The sequence below is a fragment of the Salvelinus sp. IW2-2015 genome, linkage group LG1 (assembly GCF_002910315.2).
Source record: "Salvelinus sp. IW2-2015 linkage group LG1, ASM291031v2, whole genome shotgun sequence".
In the NCBI taxonomy this organism is placed as follows: Eukaryota; Metazoa; Chordata; class Actinopteri; order Salmoniformes; family Salmonidae; genus Salvelinus; species Salvelinus sp. IW2-2015.
This window is the reverse complement of record NC_036838.1, coordinates 6,147,131-6,168,592: the sequence shown is the minus strand read 5'-3', so window position 1 is coordinate 6,168,592 and position 21,462 is coordinate 6,147,131. Positions and strand designations below refer to the sequence as shown.

Here is a 21,462-nt window from a genome sequence, read left to right as displayed (position 1 = left end):
AGTCCTCCACAAGTCTGGTTCATCCTCGGGAGCAATTTCCAAACGCCTGAAGGTACCACGTTCATCTGTACAAACAATAGTACGCAAGTATAAACACCATGGGACCACGCAGCCGTCATACCGCTCAGGAAGGAGACGCGTTCTGTCTCCTAGAGATGAACGTACTTTGGTGCGAAAAGTGCAAATCAATCCCAGAACAACAGCAAAGGCTATGTCTGTATGGTCAAAAGACTGTAACCGCGCGTCAAGCTAGGACTCCTCCCCCAAAGGCCCAACTTCCTGCCTTTATCCTAACACACTTACCACAGTACAATGAATGGACAGAGGGGGGCCAAAAACAAAGTTAACTAACAAAAAATGAATAGATCTCAATCAGGTAAATATATATCATAAAGGTACGTACCTAATATTTCATCATATACATTTACACAAAAGTACATGGAGCTGCTAGTTATGTCTTTTATAGAAATATGTCCAAATTGGCTCTAACAAAGTGTATTCCTGTCCCTGCCAAAGGTGTATGTGAAAGTCAGTACCCTATCTAGTGATGTGGTTGGTGGTGGCTCTATTCCTTTTTCAGAGATTGTAGGAGAAAGTTGCAATGTCCTTATAACTGCCCACAATGTCCTTATTCACCACACACACACACACACACACACACAACACACACACACACACACAACACACACACACACACACACAACACACACACACACACACACACACACAACACACACACACACACACACACACACACAGTCTTGTACAGCTAACCTTGTGGGGACATACAATTCAGTCCCATTCAAAATCCTATTTTCCCTAACCCTAACCCTAATCCTAACCCGTACTCTTACCTACACCTAACCTTAACCCCAACCCTAACCTAACCAAAAACCTAAACTTTATCCTAACCTAAACCTAACCCTAGCTCCTAACCCTAACCCTACAACTAACCCTAGCTCCTAACCTTAATATTTACTTAATTCTAACCTAACACTAATTCTAACCTTAACCCTAAACCCCTAGAAATAGCATTTGACCTTGTGGGGACTAACAAAATGTCCCCAGTTGGTCAATTTTTACTTTGTTTACTATTCTTGTAAGGACTTCTGGTCCCCACAAGAATAGTTAAACACGTTCACACACACAACACACACACCACACACACACACACACACACACACACCACCACACACACACACACACACACACACACACACACACACACACACATCAAAGGATAACACAGTTTATGTATTCGGAGGCACAGTTTACATCCCCAATAAAGGCTTATTTTTCGTGCAATTTTGACCAGGGCAAGAGGGCTCCCTGCGGGTGTATGACCTGACCTGCTGTCTTTGTGTGGGCCAAACTTTCCCTATGCTGTTCATTGAATGTGATATATTCTGTGATATGGCTTCGAGCTTGTCTCATGCACTTCTGAAAGCAGCCAGTAGATGGAGATATAAACAATTTTTTGTCTAGGAAAAAAGTGGCAATGACATTTTACATTTTTTTATTTATTTTAACCTTTATTTAACTAGGCAAGTCAGTTAGGAACAAATTCTTATTTACAATGACGGCCTAACCCGGCCAAACCCTAACCGGACGACGCTGGACCAATTGTTCGCCGCCCTATGGGACTTAAATTCAAATCAAAGTTTATTTGTCACGTGCGCCGAATTCAAACAGGTGTAGGTAGACCCTACAGTGAAATGCTTACCTACAGGCTCTAACCAATAGTCCAGAAAAGGTATTAGGTGAAAATAGGTAGGTAAAGAAATAAAACAACAGTAAAAGACAGGCTATAATACAGTAAGTAACGAGGCAATAAAAGTAGCGAGGCTAAATACAGACACCGGTTAGTCAGGCTGATTGAGGTAGTATGTACATGTAGATATGGTTAAAGTGACTATGCATATATGATGAACAGAGAGTAGCAGTAGTGTAAAAGGGGGTTGGCGGGTGGTGGGTGGCGGGTGGCGGGACAAAATGCAGATAGCCGGTTAGCCAATGTGCGGGAGCACTGGTTGGTCGGCCCAATTGAGGTAGTATGTACATGAATGTATAGTTAAAGTGACTATGCATATTTGATAAACAGAGAGTAGCAGCAGCGTAAAAAGAGGGGTTGGGGGGGGGGCACACAATGCAAATAGTCCGGGTAGCCATTTGATTACCTGTTCAGGAGTCTTATAGCTTGGGGGTAAAAACTGTTGAGAAGCCTTTTTGTCCTAGACTTGGCACTCCGGTACCGCTTGCCATGCGGTAGTAGAGAGAACAGTCTATGACTGGAGTGGCTGGGGTCTTTGACAATTAATAGGGCCTTCCTCTGACACCGCCTGGTGCAGAGGTCCTGGATGGCAGGCAGCTTAGCCCCAGTGATGTACTGGGCCGTAYGCACTACCCTCTGTAGTGCCTTGCGGTCATAGGCCGAGCAATTGCCGTACCAAGCAGGTACGCAAATCAACCGGCAATCACGTCTGGTTGTGATACAGCCTGGAATCGAACCAGGGTCTGTAGTGACGCCTCTAGACCGCTGCACCACTCGGGAGCCCCAGACATGTAGCCCAGTGGTTCTTTTTGGTTAATGTAGGCCTACCTCCAATCACATTATGTTCTGCCAGAAGTTTACTATACCCGATTTTACTATACCCGATTTTACTATACGCGATTTTACTATACCCGATTTTACTATACCCGATTTTACTATACGCGATTTTACTATACCCGATTTTACTATACCCCGATTTTACTATACCCGATTTTACCCTACCCGATGTTACTATATCCGATTGAGAAACACTGATGCAGACCTCTACATATCAGCCCCCTTCTCTCCAGTTAGTGCTGCAGACTTGAGCTATGTTTGGTAATGTAGTGATTCAAGGGAAACGGACAGAAAGTGGGGTATGTCCACAGTCCTGTGTCATAAACGTCCAGGCAATGCTTTTATGAACACACAAGTGTAGCATCAGTTTACCCTCCACTGGCTCCACAAAACCTATTCATAACCATGAGGACAGTGAAACATAAAACTGACCTTAGATCAGTCTAGTGAGGCAGTCCAGTGACAGAGGCTGTGGTTGCCTACCATATTGATGAAGACAACATAAAAACAGTTAAATATGTCCAATAATCTCCTCTCATTTAAATAAACACTGTACATCAATTTAGTGCTTGTGTTTTAACCTTGTGAGTGATGTCACTAGAGGGGAGGGTCACTTTCCAAAAATTGAGACCAGCAAGACATCTCTGCTTAGAAATTTCAGCTACCCCCACTTCAAGCAGAACTGCCACCCCCAGCGGGAGAGGAGCTCACCCTTGGCTTTTGAAGCAGCCTTGGACGTCATATAGCACCGTTTCTTTCGGGAGGAGATCCTGGCTTATTGGAAATTAGCTTTTTATTTGAGGTTATTTCAGAGTATGCGCTCGAGACGGTGGTGAATAGCRCTAGAGCTGTGCTCATCCGGGCCACTGTGCYGTGACTCCATTCTCTGTGAAACTGCCATAGCCATAGGAGTTAAATAGGGATTCATTTCTGTGAAATAGCTAGACACATGTATTATACATATTTTTGATAACCCACGTCAAGCTGGAACACAAACGGGCATGTCTAATCAAGGAGTTAGGAGAAATGGCCCAGTGAAACTGCGGTTGACAGGTAAGAATGTAAAACACCCTCGCTGTCTAGCTTCACTGGCTTGTTAGCTAATGGCGCTATCAAGCTAACGTTACTAGCTAGCTACAGTAGTTGGCTAGTTCTCTGCGTGAATGTTTACACTTTGTTATCCGCAACAACGCGATGTTATATTTACAAACACTGGTCAAATGTCGTTAGCTACGATTCGAACAAGCATACTGTTTTCTAACAAGTAATTGTGTATTTTTTCAGTTTGTAATACTAGCCAACGTTAGTTTACCTACCTAGTCAGTTAGCTAGTTAGCTGACATAGTCGTGATTAACGTTGATTTACTGTTAACTAAGTTAGCTAGCTAGCGAACTYTCCAATTAAAAAAAGCCAACACATTTGGGGTCATCACAATGACTGCATTAGTTAATTGTTACAACAGTTTTGTTTGCCCACCCATCGTCATTACTTGTATGTGTTGTCCTATAATCTGAATTACAGTACTACTAAATTCAATTATCAGTGACATTATTATAAATAGGTAACGTTAGTTACACATTTTCGTCATTCAGGAGCGATTTACATGAGCAATTAGGGTTAAGTGCCCTGCTCAAGGGCACATCGACATATTTTTCACATAATCCGCGCTGAGATTCGAACTAGCGACCTCTCGGTTACTTGCCCAACGCTCTTAACCGCTAGGCTACCTGCCGCCCGAGTGTGCAGAGACTGCCCATAGTAGCCAGAGCTCGGTAATGAACTTTCAGCACCCCTATATAGCCTCAGCTTGTAGTGCATTCCCCCCTGTTTTAAGACACTATTCCTTAGGGAAAGGAGCCAGCATGAGTCCCTTTAACTTTCTGTCCTATTTGGTCTTATTCACGGTTTCTTACAACCCAAACATTTGTCTGTTTACTTGAGAAAGCAGTGTTTTGACTGGGGAGAGGAGGCGATAGCATGCCCTGCGTTTCATGTTTCTCCATGATCAGATCAAATTCCTGACCCCTCTATCTCCTGGGAACAGCCAAATTAAATATTTAATCTTGTAATGTACTAGCCGGAAAAAAGCACTGAGTGAACAAGAGTTCTTCGCGGTCCGGCAAGAGTTGTCTGGTTGTTTGGAATATTCCATTACTTTGAAGATGTTTACCATACAGACCTAATTGCGTAATACCAAGGTAATCACTTGTTACTAACAAAGTAGCCTGTAATGTTACCTCTGTCCATACAAATGCTATCTTCATTATAGAAAAACAAGTACTTAGTGTGACCTTTTTTAAAAGGCTGTACATTTATATTTTGCCCAAGATTTCTATGATGCAGTAAGCCAAGGCTATTCTTCAATAATGAGGCGTCCTGCAATAATAATACAAAATAAATCTTGATTAGTGCAGTGAAGGCCTGGGTCTCTTTTTTTCCCCATATGTGAAATGGTTTTAAATGGGCTGCTGCAGTGGTCTTCACTCGGAATCTCAGGAATGTGAAACGGAGAGGAAACGTGAGTCTCTCCAGATCATAGGAACATCCTCTGTCTCGTTCACGCCACGGAGAAGGGGAAGAACGCTTCAAACCACTGCTCCTCTCAAACTGGGGAACACCACCACACATTTTAATGTTGCACATTTGTTGCGTGTGTGTGTCGTAGACAGGCCTCTCCACCCCGGTCTGTCTGTCTGCTCTGTGGTCTCACTGAATGCTCGCTTGTCATTTAGGATAGGGGAAGGGGTGGCTTGCAGACAGTAGAGCTCGATCAGTAGAGTTTGCTGGGTTACTCTTAATAAGCACATATAGCTTCCTTGGGTCTATTGACTCTATTCAGACCTGAGCCGCCATTATTGTCTAATCGTAATGTAATCGTCAATAAACTACTGTGTCTGCTACCAGCAGCCTGGGAGACGCCTGAAGGTATTCTCAGGCCATTTGTCTGTGCGTTTGCCATTTAGAGGCCACATTCAAACTGTCAGTAGTTGCAGCTTTGCCTTGCAATTTATTTGCCATTTCCTCTCGTCTCAGATGCAATTTCGCTCAAGGAATAGCTAGAGCTAATCAAGGCCTAGCGGTTAGGCCGCATTCCACAGACATCTAAGATCAGTGCTAGTCTGTGAGGGGAGACGCCGGGGTGTTTTTCTGCACTGTTTTCCACCAGCCACAGTCTTTGGCACCCGACTGCTGGTCACAGATCAGGATTGATGGATTGTTTAGTGTGACCCGGTCCTGTTGTTTGCTCACTGGGCTGCTGTCTGATGAAGTCACCTGCCGTTTTGAACGGAATGCCGTTGCCAAGCAGTAAATGGGGAACAGTCTGGTGCAAAGCCGCTACTCCCAACACTACCGGGAGGTGACAATTGCTGCTGTTCGCACCGCTAGCGAACAGCCTGCTGCTGTGAACGAACTACTAAATGGCTAGCTATTCCAACTCCATTTGCTCCTTTGCCTCCAGTTGGCACCGTGAGCATGTAGTGCCAGCCTGGAAGAATTGTTTCAGATCTCTCTTATGCAGCAGTCTGTAATCACGCCGGGTGCATCTCAGCTGTCATAAGTGGCTTTTTCTCACCATCTAGGCCTCTTTTCCTAATGCACCGATGTGACAAAAATTGACTGGTGAAAGCTATTAGCCTAGACTACTTAGTAGGCATCTAATATACAGTTGAAGTCGGAAGTTTACATACACCTTAGCCAAATACATTTAAACTCATTTAAACTCAGTTTAGCACACTTTATTTTAAGAATGTGAAATGTCAGAATAATAGTAGAGAGAATGATGTATTTCAGCTTTTATTTCTTTCATCACATTCCCAGTGGGTCAGAAGTTTACATACACTCAATATGTATTTGGAAGACCCATTTGCGACCAAGCTTTAACTTCCTGACTGATGTCTTGAGATGTTGCTTCAATATATCCACATAATTTTCCTTTCCTCATGATGCCATCTATTTTGTGAAATGCACCAGTCCCTCCTGCAGCAAAGCATCCTACAACATGATGCTGCCACCCCCGTGCTTCACGGTTGGGATGGTGTTCTTCAGCTTGCAAGCATCCTCCTTTTTCCTCCAAACATAACGATGGTCATTATGGCCAAACAGTTCTATTTTTGTTTCATCAGACCAGAGGACATTTCTCCAAAAAGTACGATCTTTGTCCCCATGTGCAGTTGCAAACCGTAGTCTGGCTTTTTTATTGGCAGTTTTGGAGCGGTGGCTTCTTCCTTGCTGAGCGGCCTTTCAGGTTATGTCGATGTAGGACTCGTTTTACTGTGGATATAGATACTTTTGTACCTGTTTCCTCCAGCATCTTCACAAGGTTATTTTCTGTTGTTCTGGATTTGCACTTTTCGACCCAGGGGACGTTCATCTCTAGGAGACAGAACGCGTCTCCTTCCTGAGCGGTATGACGGCTGTGTGGTCCCGTGGTGTTTATACTTGCGTACTATTGTTTGTACAGATGAACGTGGTACCTTCAGGCGTTTGGAAATTGCTCCCAAGGATGAACCAGACTTGTGGAGGTCTTGGCTGATTTATTTGGATTTTCCCATGATGTTAAGCAAGGAGGCACTGATTTTGAAGGTAGGCTTTGAAATACATCCACAGGTACACCTCCTATTGACTCAAATGATGTCAATTAGACTATAACAGAAGCTTCTAAAGCCATGACATAATTTTCTAGAATTTTCCAAGCTGTTTAAAGGCACAGTCAACTTAGTATGTAAACTTCTGACCCATTGGAATTGTGAAATAATCTGTCTGTAAACAATTGTTGGAAAAATTACTTGTGTCATGCACAAAGTAGACGTCCTAACCGACTTGCCAAAACTATAGTTTGTTAACGAGAAATKTGTGGAGTGGTTGAAAAACTAGTTTAATGACTCCAACCTAAGTGTATGTAAACTTCCGACTTCATCTGTATTACATGAATCTATCCCATGACTAAAGGTCAGTGCAGAGGAGGAAGCCACTTTAGACTGTTAAGTCTCTCTCTAGCATTTTGGGAAGTGGGCCTGGAGGAGCTGAGTAAGAGCGAGTGGGGAAAAGCCAGGAAGCTGGCGATTTTAAGATAAAGGCCCCGCCTCCGTCCTTCCTAGGCTGATCATTAGCTGGTGGGGGGAGAGAGCGAGAGAATGCATTTTTGGAAGTTAGCAGAGGCCACTGTCTCAGCATTCACTCAGTCAGCAGTCAGAAAATACATTTTGTGTGTGTCCTCAAAGGGAACACACACTCTTCCACAGGATGTATCGTCAGCACCGAGCTAAATTAGGAGCCCTGTTGACTCCTGCCCCTAAAATGAAGGAAATGTATTTGATTGTGTTTTGTGAAGGGTAACCAACATCTGGTAAAGGTACGCCAACAAGACAATTTTAAATGGCATTGGGAGCTGGTTTTACTGCCCTCAGCGCTGTCCTGTCCCACTCTCCGTCCTAGCAGGATTAAGTTAATGCTGGTTTACACAGTCTAGCAGGCTAGGCCAGATGTTTTGAATGAAAGCAGATTAGAGGCATTCGTTTGCTGTTAATCTAAATCGACACAGGGAGAAGAGGCCATGCCCGTGTGTTATTGTTGTCACTTGGTGTTGGCTAGTTGTATACCGCCACATGAAACCCATTCTCCCGGGTCAAACTAGATCTTACCCGCRAGGCGAAGGCCGCTGCAAATACGTTTTAGCCTAGCAGCCATATTGATTAGCACATTTTTTGTTGTTGTTGATTCGCAAAAACATTTTAAGATAAGGCAGCACAGTATCCGTCCAGACAGAGGCTTAATTTGGCCACGCGGCTCTCTTCGCCCACCCGGCTCTGCAGAGCAGTCTGACCCATTTTAAGGCGCAATCAATAGGCGTTTGTCAGAAATCCATTGCAGCAATCTCCTCTAAGTTTCTGTGTTGGAATGAAAATGCTTCTCAGTGTTGCCTCTCCAGCTGAATATCAATGGGAGGAGAGTCCGATGAATTGGCTCTATTACGATTCACTGCCTTGAAATGTGGGGTTTGATGCCTTTCTGTAGGTCACAAGGGTCCTAGTACGTATTGTAAACCAGCCTACATGCTCCTTTCCATACTGCACACAGTTGGCTTTATTTTTCTGTCTCTCCTCTCTCTCTGTTCTTTTTCATGTTTCTTCTATGGGCTGTCACTCAGTTTTCTGTACGTCAGTACAACGTTCCCCCTATGACAACCCTTCTGTGTGAGAAGTGTCTAGCAGAGGAGGGAGTGTGTGTATGTGTCTGCTCAAACATTTCACACTCATTGTAGCCTACTGAAGYGAAGCAGCCCATCTGGGATGGCCTGCCGTGTCTGTTCTTCTCTGGTTTTTCTTACCCGAGTCTTTCCTCAGTCGAGGTTGTCTTTTCATGTTGCCTCTGTCTGCTTCATACATGCATTATGCTCCCATTCAAGCTACAAGAGACACAGAGGAATGGAGAATCGGTAAGGTTTAATAGAGAATGACCTGAAGGCTCCTGTCAAAAGCTCAGTTATCGTCAATCTTGACTGTTTCCTTAAGGTAATCATCAGATGACTCACTCACTATTATGCCTATATGATATTGTAGAGCATGTATCCTCCTAGCTGCAGTGATTGTCAACCCAGGATCTAGACTCCGGATGTCTAGGTCAGGGTGTAAAACACACGGCCGGCGGAGGGGTTTGAGTAAAAAAAAGTAAKAAATTGTGGGGAAAAAATGTTAGGRGGGAAACGAACTCTGTACTTTCAAATGACTAAAACCAAATCAAATCTGTGCAGAAATGATAATCAACCTATTTTCATACAGTTTCTTGACTGTCCAGCTCGCTAACAATCACTAGACAGTCAGGAAGCATTGAAAATTACCAAAACAATGCATAGAGGACAATTATTTAGCCGTTTTTGCCGGCAAGGAAATATAACCACTTTTCAGTGCAACCCTCCTGAACTCGTTCAAGACCGACTGTGGCCCCTGGGGTGGGAAAATATGTTTGATGCCCCTGCTCTAGTTTATCAGTAACCCCAGGAATGTCAGTCAGAGTAGTAGTGGGGTGGAGACCAGAGCTAGTCTTTCTAACCTGTGAATGAATGGCTCTTTTGGGAGTGATATATATATAGTGAGCAGRTCTGTTTGAGTGTGTGGGCTCCAGCTATGGTCAGTTAGCAGTAACTTAGGAGGTCTTGTGCCATCTGCGTTGAATAGACCCCTCTCTGAGCGGTGTAGTCTATAGCCGAATTGTGTAGTCTGTGTGCATGGCCCTTGTAATCGGCCATTTAGCAGACACTGTTATCCAAAGCGACTTAGTCATGCATGCATACATTTTTCAAATGGGTGGTCCCRGGAATCGAACCCACTACCCTGCCGTTACAAGCACCATTCTCTACCAACTGAGCTACAAAGAACCAAGAGCAGTTAGTGATATGTGTTGGCTGTGGGTCAGTAAGAGTCCTGTGTCATCTGCATTAAAGTCTGAATAGTGCAGTGTAGTCTGTAGCCTTATAGTGTAGTCTGTGTGCAAGGCCCTTGTCTGAGCCAGAGCTTTTTTTCTCAGTGATCTGTAGATGGATGGAGAGAGAGAGGGCTTGTGTTGCGTCCAGGTGCTGCTATGCACATCCAGACTTCCTCGGCTCTGTTTAGTCTGCCCCGGCCACTCTCACACCACTCTAGATGACCGGGCTCCACGGCAGAGCTGCCCCCTCTTACATGGAAACCTTCATATCCCGTCTCTATCTGGCAGTATGCCTACGCTGCCTGTCTGCTTTATATATGTTGCTCTGTGTGCCTGTGAGCCGACAAAAAGAGCAAATGATAACCCGGAGCAATAATAATGAAGATTTAATGGGTTGGTTGTCATCATTACTAGTTGTTGTACGTACAGTCATTGGCTTTATCATGTCTTAATTGTCTGGTCAGGGGTCGCGTTACAGTTTTAGAAATCTGCATTTTCAAAACAGACCTTCCAAAAATCTGTTTTAAACCATTTCACCTGCGTTTTATATTGAAAGTCAAGTGTTTTTWATTTTTTATTTGTGGCAATTCGTCTGATGCTGAGAAGAAATTCCAATCAGAAGCTTTTTATCTGTATTTACAAAACGCAGCAAGATACTACTTATGTGTATTTTTTTATTTTTGGTGAATTGTGCAGTAGCGCGAGCCCACCTGTCTGGTGGGGTGTAATGCATGCTTCCCGGCTGGCACTGGCAGTTAGGCTAATCTGTTGCATGCGTTGGTTAGACATTTGTTCGAATTATGCACTTCAGGGAATTCACTTATCAATAACAGATGAGAGGGTTTTGTCTGAAATCCTTTACGACTTTGCAGATGTTAAAATTCTTTGAAGGTGCTCACGTTATTCGTAAGTCTAATCACCACGAGTCCTCGAGACAGTTCCACTTTAGTCTGCCCGTCTCTTAGCTGATGGGGTCTGACTGTTTTTATCTGCCTAATGGATTTGCAATCTACAGCTGTCTGACTGGACCGTTTGGAAATTGGCACATCACTGGCAATTGGGCAGTTGATTGCTTTATTGCCAAACTGTGTTTTCTGGATAGAAGATGACGTGTCTTGTTCACAGTTCAGTTAGCCGCTCTGGTTTGACAGTGGTTTGACATTTTTCTGTGGGGAATTGAAAGGCTCTGAAGGAGCGTCAACGTGGTGTAGTCGTGTGTGTGTGTGTGTACACATACGTTTATCCACGGTTCACCTGGCCAGACAAGACAGGAAGGGAGAGAGGTTGGGTAGACTAAATGTATTTTTGTCATGTTGATACCACACACAAAATACTTTGCATTTTCTCAAAGCAAGCAGGTGTAGGCGGTTTAGACAGAGGTACATAGATTTAGGACCCTTTTTAGGAAGCTGTTTCCTTCAGCAATGGTTCTCCATTCATCTTCCCTTCAATTTTTCAGTTTAACAGATGAAGCGTTTCAGTCGTTAAAAGGGAGTGATTGTCTAAACGTCTGCTGAATGTTTTGCCATGTCATTGGAAAATGTAGTCTAGCCTAATGTGGCTGTTTTTAAACCAAGGTTGTGTCTGAAATGGCAACCTATTCCCTACATAGTGCACTTATTTTGACYATGGCCCATAGGGCTCTGGGCAAAGGTAGTGCACTAGAAAGGCGATAGGGTGCCATTTGGGACGCATGCCAAGCATCTGTAAAACTACCTGCACCTTCAACCTCTCTGGTGCTGAGTTTCTACTCATTTTGATGATTCATGCAAGTTCTGCACTCTGCACTCTTCGAATTATGGCTTAAGAATTCTGGCAGACACCGAACTTCAGTCTAGACAACAAGCAAATCATGTTATTGTTATTATAGCCCTGAATCCTAGGATTTAAGAATAACCCCCAGAAGTGGGGTATTGGTACGGTCTCACAAGGTCCTGTTTTTTTTTTTTGTTGTTGATTCTGGCATGTCCCATATTGCGGGCGGGGAACGGAGCACCATGCTGTTTGTGGCCATCTCAGTTTCATTCTCTTGGTTTTCATGCTGCGAGGGAGCCCCGGTATGGTGTGTAAGATTATGGCTTGTGTTTCATTGATACATTTGTTTTCAGTTTACACGGGCATACAGTGCATTCGGGAAAGTATTCAGACCGCTTGACTTTTTCCACATTTTGTTACGTTACAGCCTTATTCTGAAATGGAATCAATTGTTTTTTCCCCCTCAATCTACACACAATACTCAATGACAAAGCAAAAACCGTTAAACTAAACATTTGCAAATGTTTTACAAATAAACTGAAATATCACATTTACATAAGTATTCAGACTCTTTACTTAGTACTTTGTTGAAGCACCTTTGGCAACAATTACAGCCTCTAGTCTTCTTGGGTATGTCGCTACAAGCTTGGCACAGCTGTATTTGGGGAGTTTCTCCCATTCTTCTCTGCAGATCCTCTCAAGCTCTGTCAGGTTGGATGGGGAGCATCGCTGCACAGCTATTTTCAGGTCTCTCCAGWGAAGTTTGATCGGGTTCAGCTCTGGCTCGGCCACTCAAAAACTCCCGAAGCGACTCCTGCATTGTCTTGGCTGTGTGCTTAGGGTCGTTGTCCTGTTGGAATGTCTAACCACCTTTACCCCAGTCTGAGGTCCTTAGCGCTCTGGAGCAGGTTTTCATCAAGGATCTCTCAGTACTTTGCTCCGTTCATCATCCCTTAATCCTGACTAGCCTCCTAGTCCCTGCCGCTGAAAAACATCCCCACAGCATGATGCTGCTACCACCGTGCTTCACCGTAGAGATGGTGCAAGGTTTCTTCCAGACGTGAGACTTGGCATTCAGGCCAAAGAGTTCAATCTTGGTTTCATCATACCAGAGAATCTCTTTTCTCATGGTCTGAGAGTCCTTTAGGTACTTTTTGTAAACTCCAAGCGGGCTGTCATGTGGCTTTTACGGAGGAGTGGCTTCTGTCTGGCCACTCTACCATAAAGGCCTGATTAGTGGAGAGCTGCACAGATGGTTGTACTTTCTGGAAGATTCTCCATTTCCACAGAGGGACTCTGGAGTGTCAGTGACCATAGGGTTCTTTTCAAGGCCCTTCTCCTCCGATTTCTCAGTTTGGCCAGGCGGCCAGCTGTAGGAAGAGTCTTAGTGGTTCCAAACTTCTTCCATTTAAGAATGATGGAGGCCACTGTGTTCTTGAGGACCTTCAATGCTGCAGGAATGTTTTGGTACCCTTCCCCATATCTGTACCTTGATTCTATCCTGTCTCGGAGTTCTAGGGACAATTCCTTCAACCTCATGGCTTGGTTTTTGCTCTGACATGCACTGTCAACTGTGGGACTTTATATAGACGTGTGTGCCTTTCCAAATCATGTCCAAACAATTACATTTACCACAGGTGAACTCAAATCAAGTTGTAGAAACATCACAAGGGTGATCAATGGAAACCGGATGCACCTGAGCTAAGTTTCGAGTCTCATAGCAAAGTGTCTGAACTTAATTACATAAGGTATTTCTGGTTTMAWTTTTTTTTWWATACATTTGCAAACATTTCTAAACCTGTTTTTGCTTTATAGGGTATAGTGTGTAGATTGAGGAATATTTTAATACATTTAGAATAAGGCTGTAACGTAACAAAATGTGGAAAAAGTCAAGGGGTGAATACTTTCCAAATGCACTGTATACTAAGTATAGAGTGGACGCATTTGTGTGGAACACTGCTCTGCAGAGAGAAGTCTGCTGTCGGCAAGTAGGGGATTTGCACGTGATTTAGCCCAAGATGGACGCTCTCGATATTCGATAGGGTTTTGATTATATGATTTAAAGCATCATTTGAACCAAGGCTGGCCCATGAAGTCTCAAGGAAATGTAAATGTGCCTTGGTCTCAATAATGCAGATATTCTGTTACAGAATATTGTCTCACAGTGGGTTTCCTATTCAAAGTTAAAAACGTTGGCCTAGATCTTTTGCCAGGCTCTTTCCAAGGCATCATTCAACCCCCTTAATCATGGTTGCCGTGGCTGGTTTTCAGGTCGACATTCTCACCATATTGAAACGGACTCCTCTATTGGTCCAACTGACAATAGCACCTGCTCACCGAACCAGAAGTTCGGTGAGCAGTTCATTCTCCTTCAAATAAGGTTTCATAAGGGCGAAGCCCAGGTTTGGCGAGCAGCACAGCATGCATCAAGTTTGACTGAAGTGTCTGGTGCTTCAGGGCCCACCAGTTACAAAGCACTTTTTTACAGTGCTAGATCACGGCTGGTTAAATCCTCTCTTCATCCAGGTCTGCGAGAGCAAGAGGGAGCTTTATCTGTTATTCAAATTATACTCGAACTTTGTGGCATTCGTGTGCTTTAGAGTACGACAGTGGAACGAGTGCACACCTCGTGACTTGCATAACAATATTATGGGTGGGAGCGGAGGCCGGGAGGAGAGTTTTAGAGGTGGGCCGAAAGACCAATACATGAATCTTTCTGAAAGTGCATTCTTGGGCTTATGTCTTAGTGTAAGCTAGTATCATCTGGAAGAAGGACTACCTTAGTGTGTCTTACTATATGCCTTTTTAAAATTCTCTCTTGCTGTGCATTCGCCCAAATCTATCTCAATGCACGTGGTCACAATGTCAAGATGCAGCCAAGTCGTTTTGCAGGTGCTGATGCTGCTTCACTTTGAGCTATTTTTACCCTCTGACCTCAGTGCCCTGTAAGATGCAAAGAGATACTGTATCCTGTCTCTCGCTCTCTGCTGTTTGCGATCGCTCGCCGGATCTGGCCCAGACGGCGTACAGACACCGCTGCCGGCGGCTTCTCTCCTCGGTCTCTCTTCCTGTCTCAACCCCGCGCACCGCCGCCACCGCAACAAAACAGATGCCTAGCCGCCGCGACCTAGCATGGCTTCTTAGACAGAACTGTTGACGTAGCTGACGTCATGCGTGAAAAGGTGTAAGAGTTGTGGCCAACTTGCCAAGCGAATGTTCTGCTGCTTCTAAGAACTGCTGGTGACATGACATGAGAGACCGTCATTGATAACATCTTTGCATGAAGGTGTTGGAACAGTTTGGCTTCAGTTCAGTTTCAAATGTCACTCAATTTATCTGACTAGCCGTTTTGGGTATTGAAGCACAGAGAGGGTTTTTTGAGGATCTGTTGAGCCTATGTAGACTAAAGACTAGAGAGAGTGCATTGGCTGTCCTCCGTCAATTGACTTTCCCAGTCATTCTATTGGCCGGTTGTTGGATGTAGCAGACGGGGCCTGACTGGGGAGGCGGGGGTGTGTGTGAGTGTCTCTAAACCCTTGAGGAAGTAGTGAAGGTGAGGCTGTCCAACACTCATTGTTTTTGTTTGGCGGTCGGTCTGTCTCACTGTCCACCAAATCAAATGTATTTGTCACATGCGCCGAATACAACATTTCCTTACAGTGAAATGCTTACCACTGCGTGTCTGTTATGCCACTCAGCAGCATGTCTAGCTACTGTACTTTCCCCCTCTCTTCCCCTTTCCTCTCCTGCTCCAATGACATCCCTCTTTTCCTTTTTTCTTCCTTTCAACCACGTAGCGCTGTACTTCTGTGGGATCTTTTGGTTTTCTTGCTGAGATGCCTGGCTTTCTCCTCTCCGTAACAGTCAATATCAGGGGTCCCCTTTTTCTTCAATGTTGTAATTCTAGTTAGCATTTAAGCTACTGTCCCTCAGTTAGACTAGGTGGCCTCCATTATGAGAGCGCCGCATGCAGTATGGTTCCTTCAGTGGAGAGCACAGCATGCTAATGCATGGCACCGATAGACCTTACGTGAAAAGTGATGAGTACAAGACAGAAGCATAGACGACGTGAAACACGAACACGCTGTTTGGAATGGAGTGTCCGTTTCTCTTCCTGTCTCTGATTCAAGCTATCATGACCACAACAGCCCTGGACTCCAGTGAAAGTCTGCCAAGCTTAGCCCAATATTTATGTGTACACGGAGACTGTCAGGAACTGCAGCCTGAGTAACCTTTCTCTCTCTGTCTCTAGGGGAATTACACAGACGGCTGGAGAACATGACAGTCTGTGCTGTCTTTCTGTGTCTCGCTCTCTCTGTGTGTCTCGCACTTTCTGTGTGTGTGTCGCTCGCTCAGTGTGTGTCGCTCGCTCGCTCTGTCTCGTTCGCTCCGTCTGGCTCGCTCGCTCTCTTTTCTCTCTCTGTTTCTCCACCCATCTTAACGTTGATGATGATGACGGATGTCAGACGGGAGTGGGCTCTCATCCGTACTAGAAGCGCAAAGTGCTGTAACACCCTCCCACCAGTTCCACTGCCATATTGTCAAGGGGGGGGGGGGTGGTATGCATCATGTGAGCTGGTGGCGAGAATCTGTTCCCCTCCGTAGTGTGCCAGTCTGCCAGAGCATCCGTCCATGCGGCCCATAACCCCCACACGTTATCATTAGTGTGAATGACGAGCTAGATGTGATGTCACTACCAGTGCACTTCCTCTCAGGCGAAAGTTGTCTCTCGTCTAGCACTCTCACGGCTCCCGTGTCCCCATTCTCTCTTCTCGTCTCAGCTCTGTCTGCTATAGAGAGAGACTTGATATGTGTCCCTAAAATTCCCCGGAATCCATATAAACTAACTMTCGTCTTGCACTCTCGCGGCTCACCCGTACGTACCCCTTATCTCGTCTCAGCTCAATCTACTATATAGGCTTACTTGATACAGTGTGTGTCCACAGATTCCTCCCCAGCCACATTTTCACAAATGTATTTATTAACACACTAAGTCCCCTTAACAGAGCTCCCTCTTCAGCGCTCTCCCTCCAACCCCMAAGTGGCTCATCCCTGTCGTAGGGGTTTTGAATTGAAATACTGGCACATCCATTTCCCTGGGCTAGGCCTCCTTTTCTTTCTTCCTCTTCCCACGTTCCCGGGGCAGATCTGCAGCGCCAGATGGGAAATGATTCATCGTCTCTGTATGGGCTGCTGTGTGTGCGTGTATGGTGTGTGTGTGCAAGTGCATTTGCGCATGTGCCTGTGTGTTTGCACGCCTGGGGATTGATGAAAAGTCAGACTGTTTGGTTTGGAAAGGCCCAAATGAGATGAAATGTATGTAAGCCAACATGTAACGTGACCAACGCTATTCCCAAACATCCCTCCTTTCCTCCCCAGCCGCTCCTGCTTTAGGGATTATGTTGATATCATGGGACAAATGGGAAGTCAAGTGGAGATGCGTACTACGGCGTCTGTACGTACAACACGTATGGCGCTCTCACAGACTGCAAACGTGCACAGTAGGACAGACACTGACACGCACACACATCCACTCTCTTCCTGTCCAGTCCCAGCCTCTGACACCGTTCCAGGTCAAGGAAGAATAGCAGGGTTGGTCAAACCCTGAGTCGTGTATCTCTGAGGCTCTCCCTCCCATAGCTTCAGCTGGGCAGAGCCTCAACCAGAGAGGCCCCCGCAGGAAATGACTTTGTCATTGGTCACAGGTAGAGCAGCATTCCAAAGAGCGTCATATCCTATTAGTTTTTAGACAAAACCACAAAGCGCTCTGGCATGTGATTGATACATTTTCTGGTTAGGCTAGATGAACTGTGTCAATGAACAGCTGAAGCATGAAACCTTAATTTGGAAAGTACAAATGTTGGAGCTCTAATTTAGCGTCTATTATTTTACCTGATAACAACCATCAGCTAGCATACTTCTCCTACTGAGTGTATTCTGTGATATTCTGTATTTACACTAGCCTAGCTCCCTCTTGCTCACTCACCTCCCTCTCTCCCAATGAACAAACCCTCCCTCCCGCCGTCCTCCCCTGTTTGTCAGGCAGCGTGCCAGCTTGTGAGCGGCGGCGCTGCTCTGCGTTCCACTCCAGATTCCAGATTAGCGTCTGGGCGCTGATGAGGGGCGTGTCAGCTGGAGCAGCTCTGGAGCAGGGAGCCATGGTTGAGGCGGGGCTATTTTAACGGATGACATAATTGGCATCCTGAGCATTCGTAGAGCTGTGGGAGGCTCTACGAGGGCGTAATGGCTGGCCAAATGAAGTGTGCTGTAGATTAGAACTCTTGTTTGATGTCCTCCGCATCAGTGTGTATGTGTGTAGACGCCCCGGGTCGTTCTAGCTTCTGTGTCAGTTTACTACCCTAAACTTCATACGTACACGCCTGTATGTCTAGGAGTGCTGTGTGATTGGGTAGGTTTTTCCACTGAAAGCCGACAGGCCAGGGAGGGAGCCGTGGTGGAGGGGAAGAGGAAGCCTTTTGTTTGTACTGGAACAATGCTGTGAATGAGACAGTGTGGGGCTGAAACAGGAGTCCAAACAGGACAGAGGTGACTGATGGGCGTCTACAGGCCCTGCCTGTTGGTAATGAGGTTTGCAACGTGGGTGGTGTGTTGGGGGAAGAGTCTTGTTCGACAGTCTTGTTTGAAAGCATGGCCTGGGTCATAACACAGAGCCCATTGCAGGGAGGTGGGTGAGGTGTGTCTCTCTCTCTCTCGGCAGCTGCATACATGCACTCTTTTTGACTTATGACCTAAACTAGCTGGGAATCTATCCATTGACTCTTTTCTCCCTTGTTTTCACACACCCCCGCTTCCTAAAAAGCAGCCCGTCCTTCCCCCCTTCTCAGTAGTTTTCCATCCCAGCCCGCTTTGACCACAGTGTGAAAAAGACTATGACAGAGTCACCAAAGCTCTCCAGACTAGTAGTCTAGAACATTCAGCTTATCCTATCCCAATCCATTGGAGGTCAATAGCTGAACTAACGCTGGATCAGTGTTCTGCTGTCTCATTAGGCTAATATACAGTTGAGTTGACAGGGTAATGTCTGACTGTATAGATGGCTGTAAAGATTTCACATACAGTGCCTTCAGAAAGTATTCATACGCCTTGACTTATTCCACGTTATGTTGTTACAGCCTGAATTGATTAAATCATTCTCTCACCCATCTACACACAATACCCCATAATGACAAAATGAAAACATGTTTTTAGAAATGTGTGTAAATGATTGAAAAATTAATTCAGAAATATCTCATTTACATAAGTATTCACAACCCTGATTCAGTACTTTGCTGAAGCACCTTTGGCATCGATTACAGCTGTGAGTCTTTCTGGGTAAGTCTCTAAGAGCTTTCTACACCTGGACTGTGCAACATTTACCCCTTTTTCTATTCAAAATTCTTCAAGCTCTGTTAAATTGTTTTTTTCATCATTGCTAATGCCATAGATTTTGAAGTAGATTTAAGTATAAACTGTAACTTGGTCACTCGGGAACATTCGCTGTTCACTTGGTAAGCAACTCCAGTGTAGATTTGGCCTTGTGTTGTAGGATATTGTCCTGCTGAAAGGGGAATTCATCTCCAAGTGTCTGGTGGAAAGCAGACTGAACCAGGTTTTCCTCTAGAATTTGACCTGTGTTTAGCTCCATTCTGTTTCTTTTTATCCTGAAAAACTCCCCAGTCCTTAACGACTACAAGCATGCCCAAATCATGATGCAGCCACCACTATGCTTGAAAATATGGAGTGTTGCCCCAAACAACACTTGTATTCAGGACAAAAAGTGAATAGCTTTTATTTTGTTTTTTAACCTGTTTTCGCCCCAATTTCGTGGAATCCAATTGGTAGTTAGTCTTGTCTCATCTAGTGCGCGATGGGACATGGACATCCCTGCTGGCCAAACCCTCCTCTAACCGGGTTTGGGTCTCCCGGTCTCGGCCGGCTACGACAGAGCCTGGACTCGAACCCAGAATCTCTAGTGGCACAGCTAGAACTGTGATACAGTGCCTTAGGCCACTGCACCACTCGGCAGGCCTCTTTGCCACTTTTTTTGCAGTATTACTTTAGTGCCTTGTTGCAAACAGGATGCATGTTTTGGAATATTTTTATTCTGTGCAGGCTTCCTTTTCATTTTGTCAATTAGGTTAGTATTGTGGAGTAACTACAATATTGTTGATCCATCCTCAGGAGAAAACGATCACAGCCATTAAACTGTAACTGTTTTAAAGTCACCATTGGCCTCATGGTGAAATCCCTGAGCTGTTTCCTTCCTCTCCGGCAACTGAGTTAGGAAGGACGCCTGTATATTTGTTGTGACTTGGTGTATTGATATACCATCCAAAGTGTAATTAATAACTTCATCATGCTCAAARGGATATTCAGTGTCTGCTTTTACATTTCTTTACCCATCTACAGTACCTGTAGGTGCCCTTCTTTGCGATACATTGGAAAACCTCCTTGGTCTTAGGTTGAATCTGTGTTTGAAATTCACTGCTCGAATGAGGGACCTTATGTACCCGATCTGTATGTGTCGGGTACAGAGATGAGGTAGTCATTCAAAAATCATGTTAAACACTATTATTGCACACAGTGAGTCCATGCAACTTATTATTAGACTTGTAAAGCACATTTTCCCTACTGAACGTATTTAGGCTTGCCATAACAAAGGGGTTAATTCAAGACATTTCAGCTTTTTATTTTTCATTAAAACATAATCCCACTGGCATTGTGTGTAGGCCAGTGACAACAAGTCTCAATTTTAATTAATTTTAAATCCGGGCTGTATGTGGAAAGTCAAGGGGTGTGAATACTTTCTAAAGGCAATTTATGCCTTAGTCATATCTAACTTGACACCTCAGTGAGCAGTGTGTTTTTCAGCGCAACACCATAAAATCATGCCATAAAATGCAGATCTCATGCACTTTGTTACATTTTAATCTCTTCCTCCTCTGGTTATTACTGTAGGTTGGTCCCTGCTTGCAGGGGGGAGCTGGGTCTCTGACTCTGAGGACATTGAACCATTTTGTTTGTTCTGCGGGCCTGCAGCGTCTGGTTGCACTGCAACCGTCTGTCTCCAAGAAAACTCTATTTAGGAATAAACTATTTAGGAATAAACTAACATTCTAATGTAAATTGATTTGTTACTTTGCCTTTTAAGTTCCGCTGGGCTAAATCTTACAGCACTTAGCCTAGCTTATAGGCTATTCATATTGCTGCCAATTGCTGCAATGTTTCATGCTATAAAATCTCTAAATCCGCGCACCAAAGTAGAAGACTTCCTTGTTAAACAGCTTCTTAGCCGTAGTGTATTGACCGTGCTAATCTTTACTACCGACATAACATTTATAGAAGCTAATGTGCGAATTTATGTAATTTAGCATGGCAGTAGAGAGAACTGAGGGACGGAAATGCAAGTTGCGATTCACGTGGGAATCAATGTTGTGTTGAGTCCATTAAATGTTTTCCACTTTTTTTTTGTGGGTAGATCAGCTTTAATTTTGCAGATTGTGGCTTCATCAATGTAATCCTTTGCATCATCTCCAATCCACTGTTTTTTTTGTGTGTGTGAATTTCTATCCTTCTTTAATGCGTTTGAGCCAATCAGATGTGACATTCCAGGTGACTACCTCATGAAGCTGGTTGAGAGAATGCCAAGAGTGTGCAAAGCTGTCATCAAGGCAAA

At 44.6% G+C, this 21,462-nt stretch overlaps 1 protein-coding gene across 4 annotated transcripts in view; it reads left to right on the top strand.

Moving 5' to 3' along the window:
- The first annotated feature begins 3,236 nt into the window (after positions 1–3,236).
- LOC111952649 (E3 ubiquitin-protein ligase SMURF2) overlaps positions 3,237–21,462 on the top strand; it is a 65,110-nt gene continuing 46,884 nt past the window's right edge. For 3 of the 4 annotated variants that reach the window (XM_023971801.2, XM_023971644.2, XM_023971576.2), the window contains exon 1: positions 3,237–3,661. In XM_023971801.2, the coding sequence (XP_023827569.1) occupies positions 3,610–3,661 (52 nt within the window). In that variant the 5' untranslated portion in view covers positions 3,237–3,609. The remainder of the gene's footprint in view (positions 3,662–21,462) is intronic. The other variant, XM_023971720.2, reaches the window with a different exon arrangement.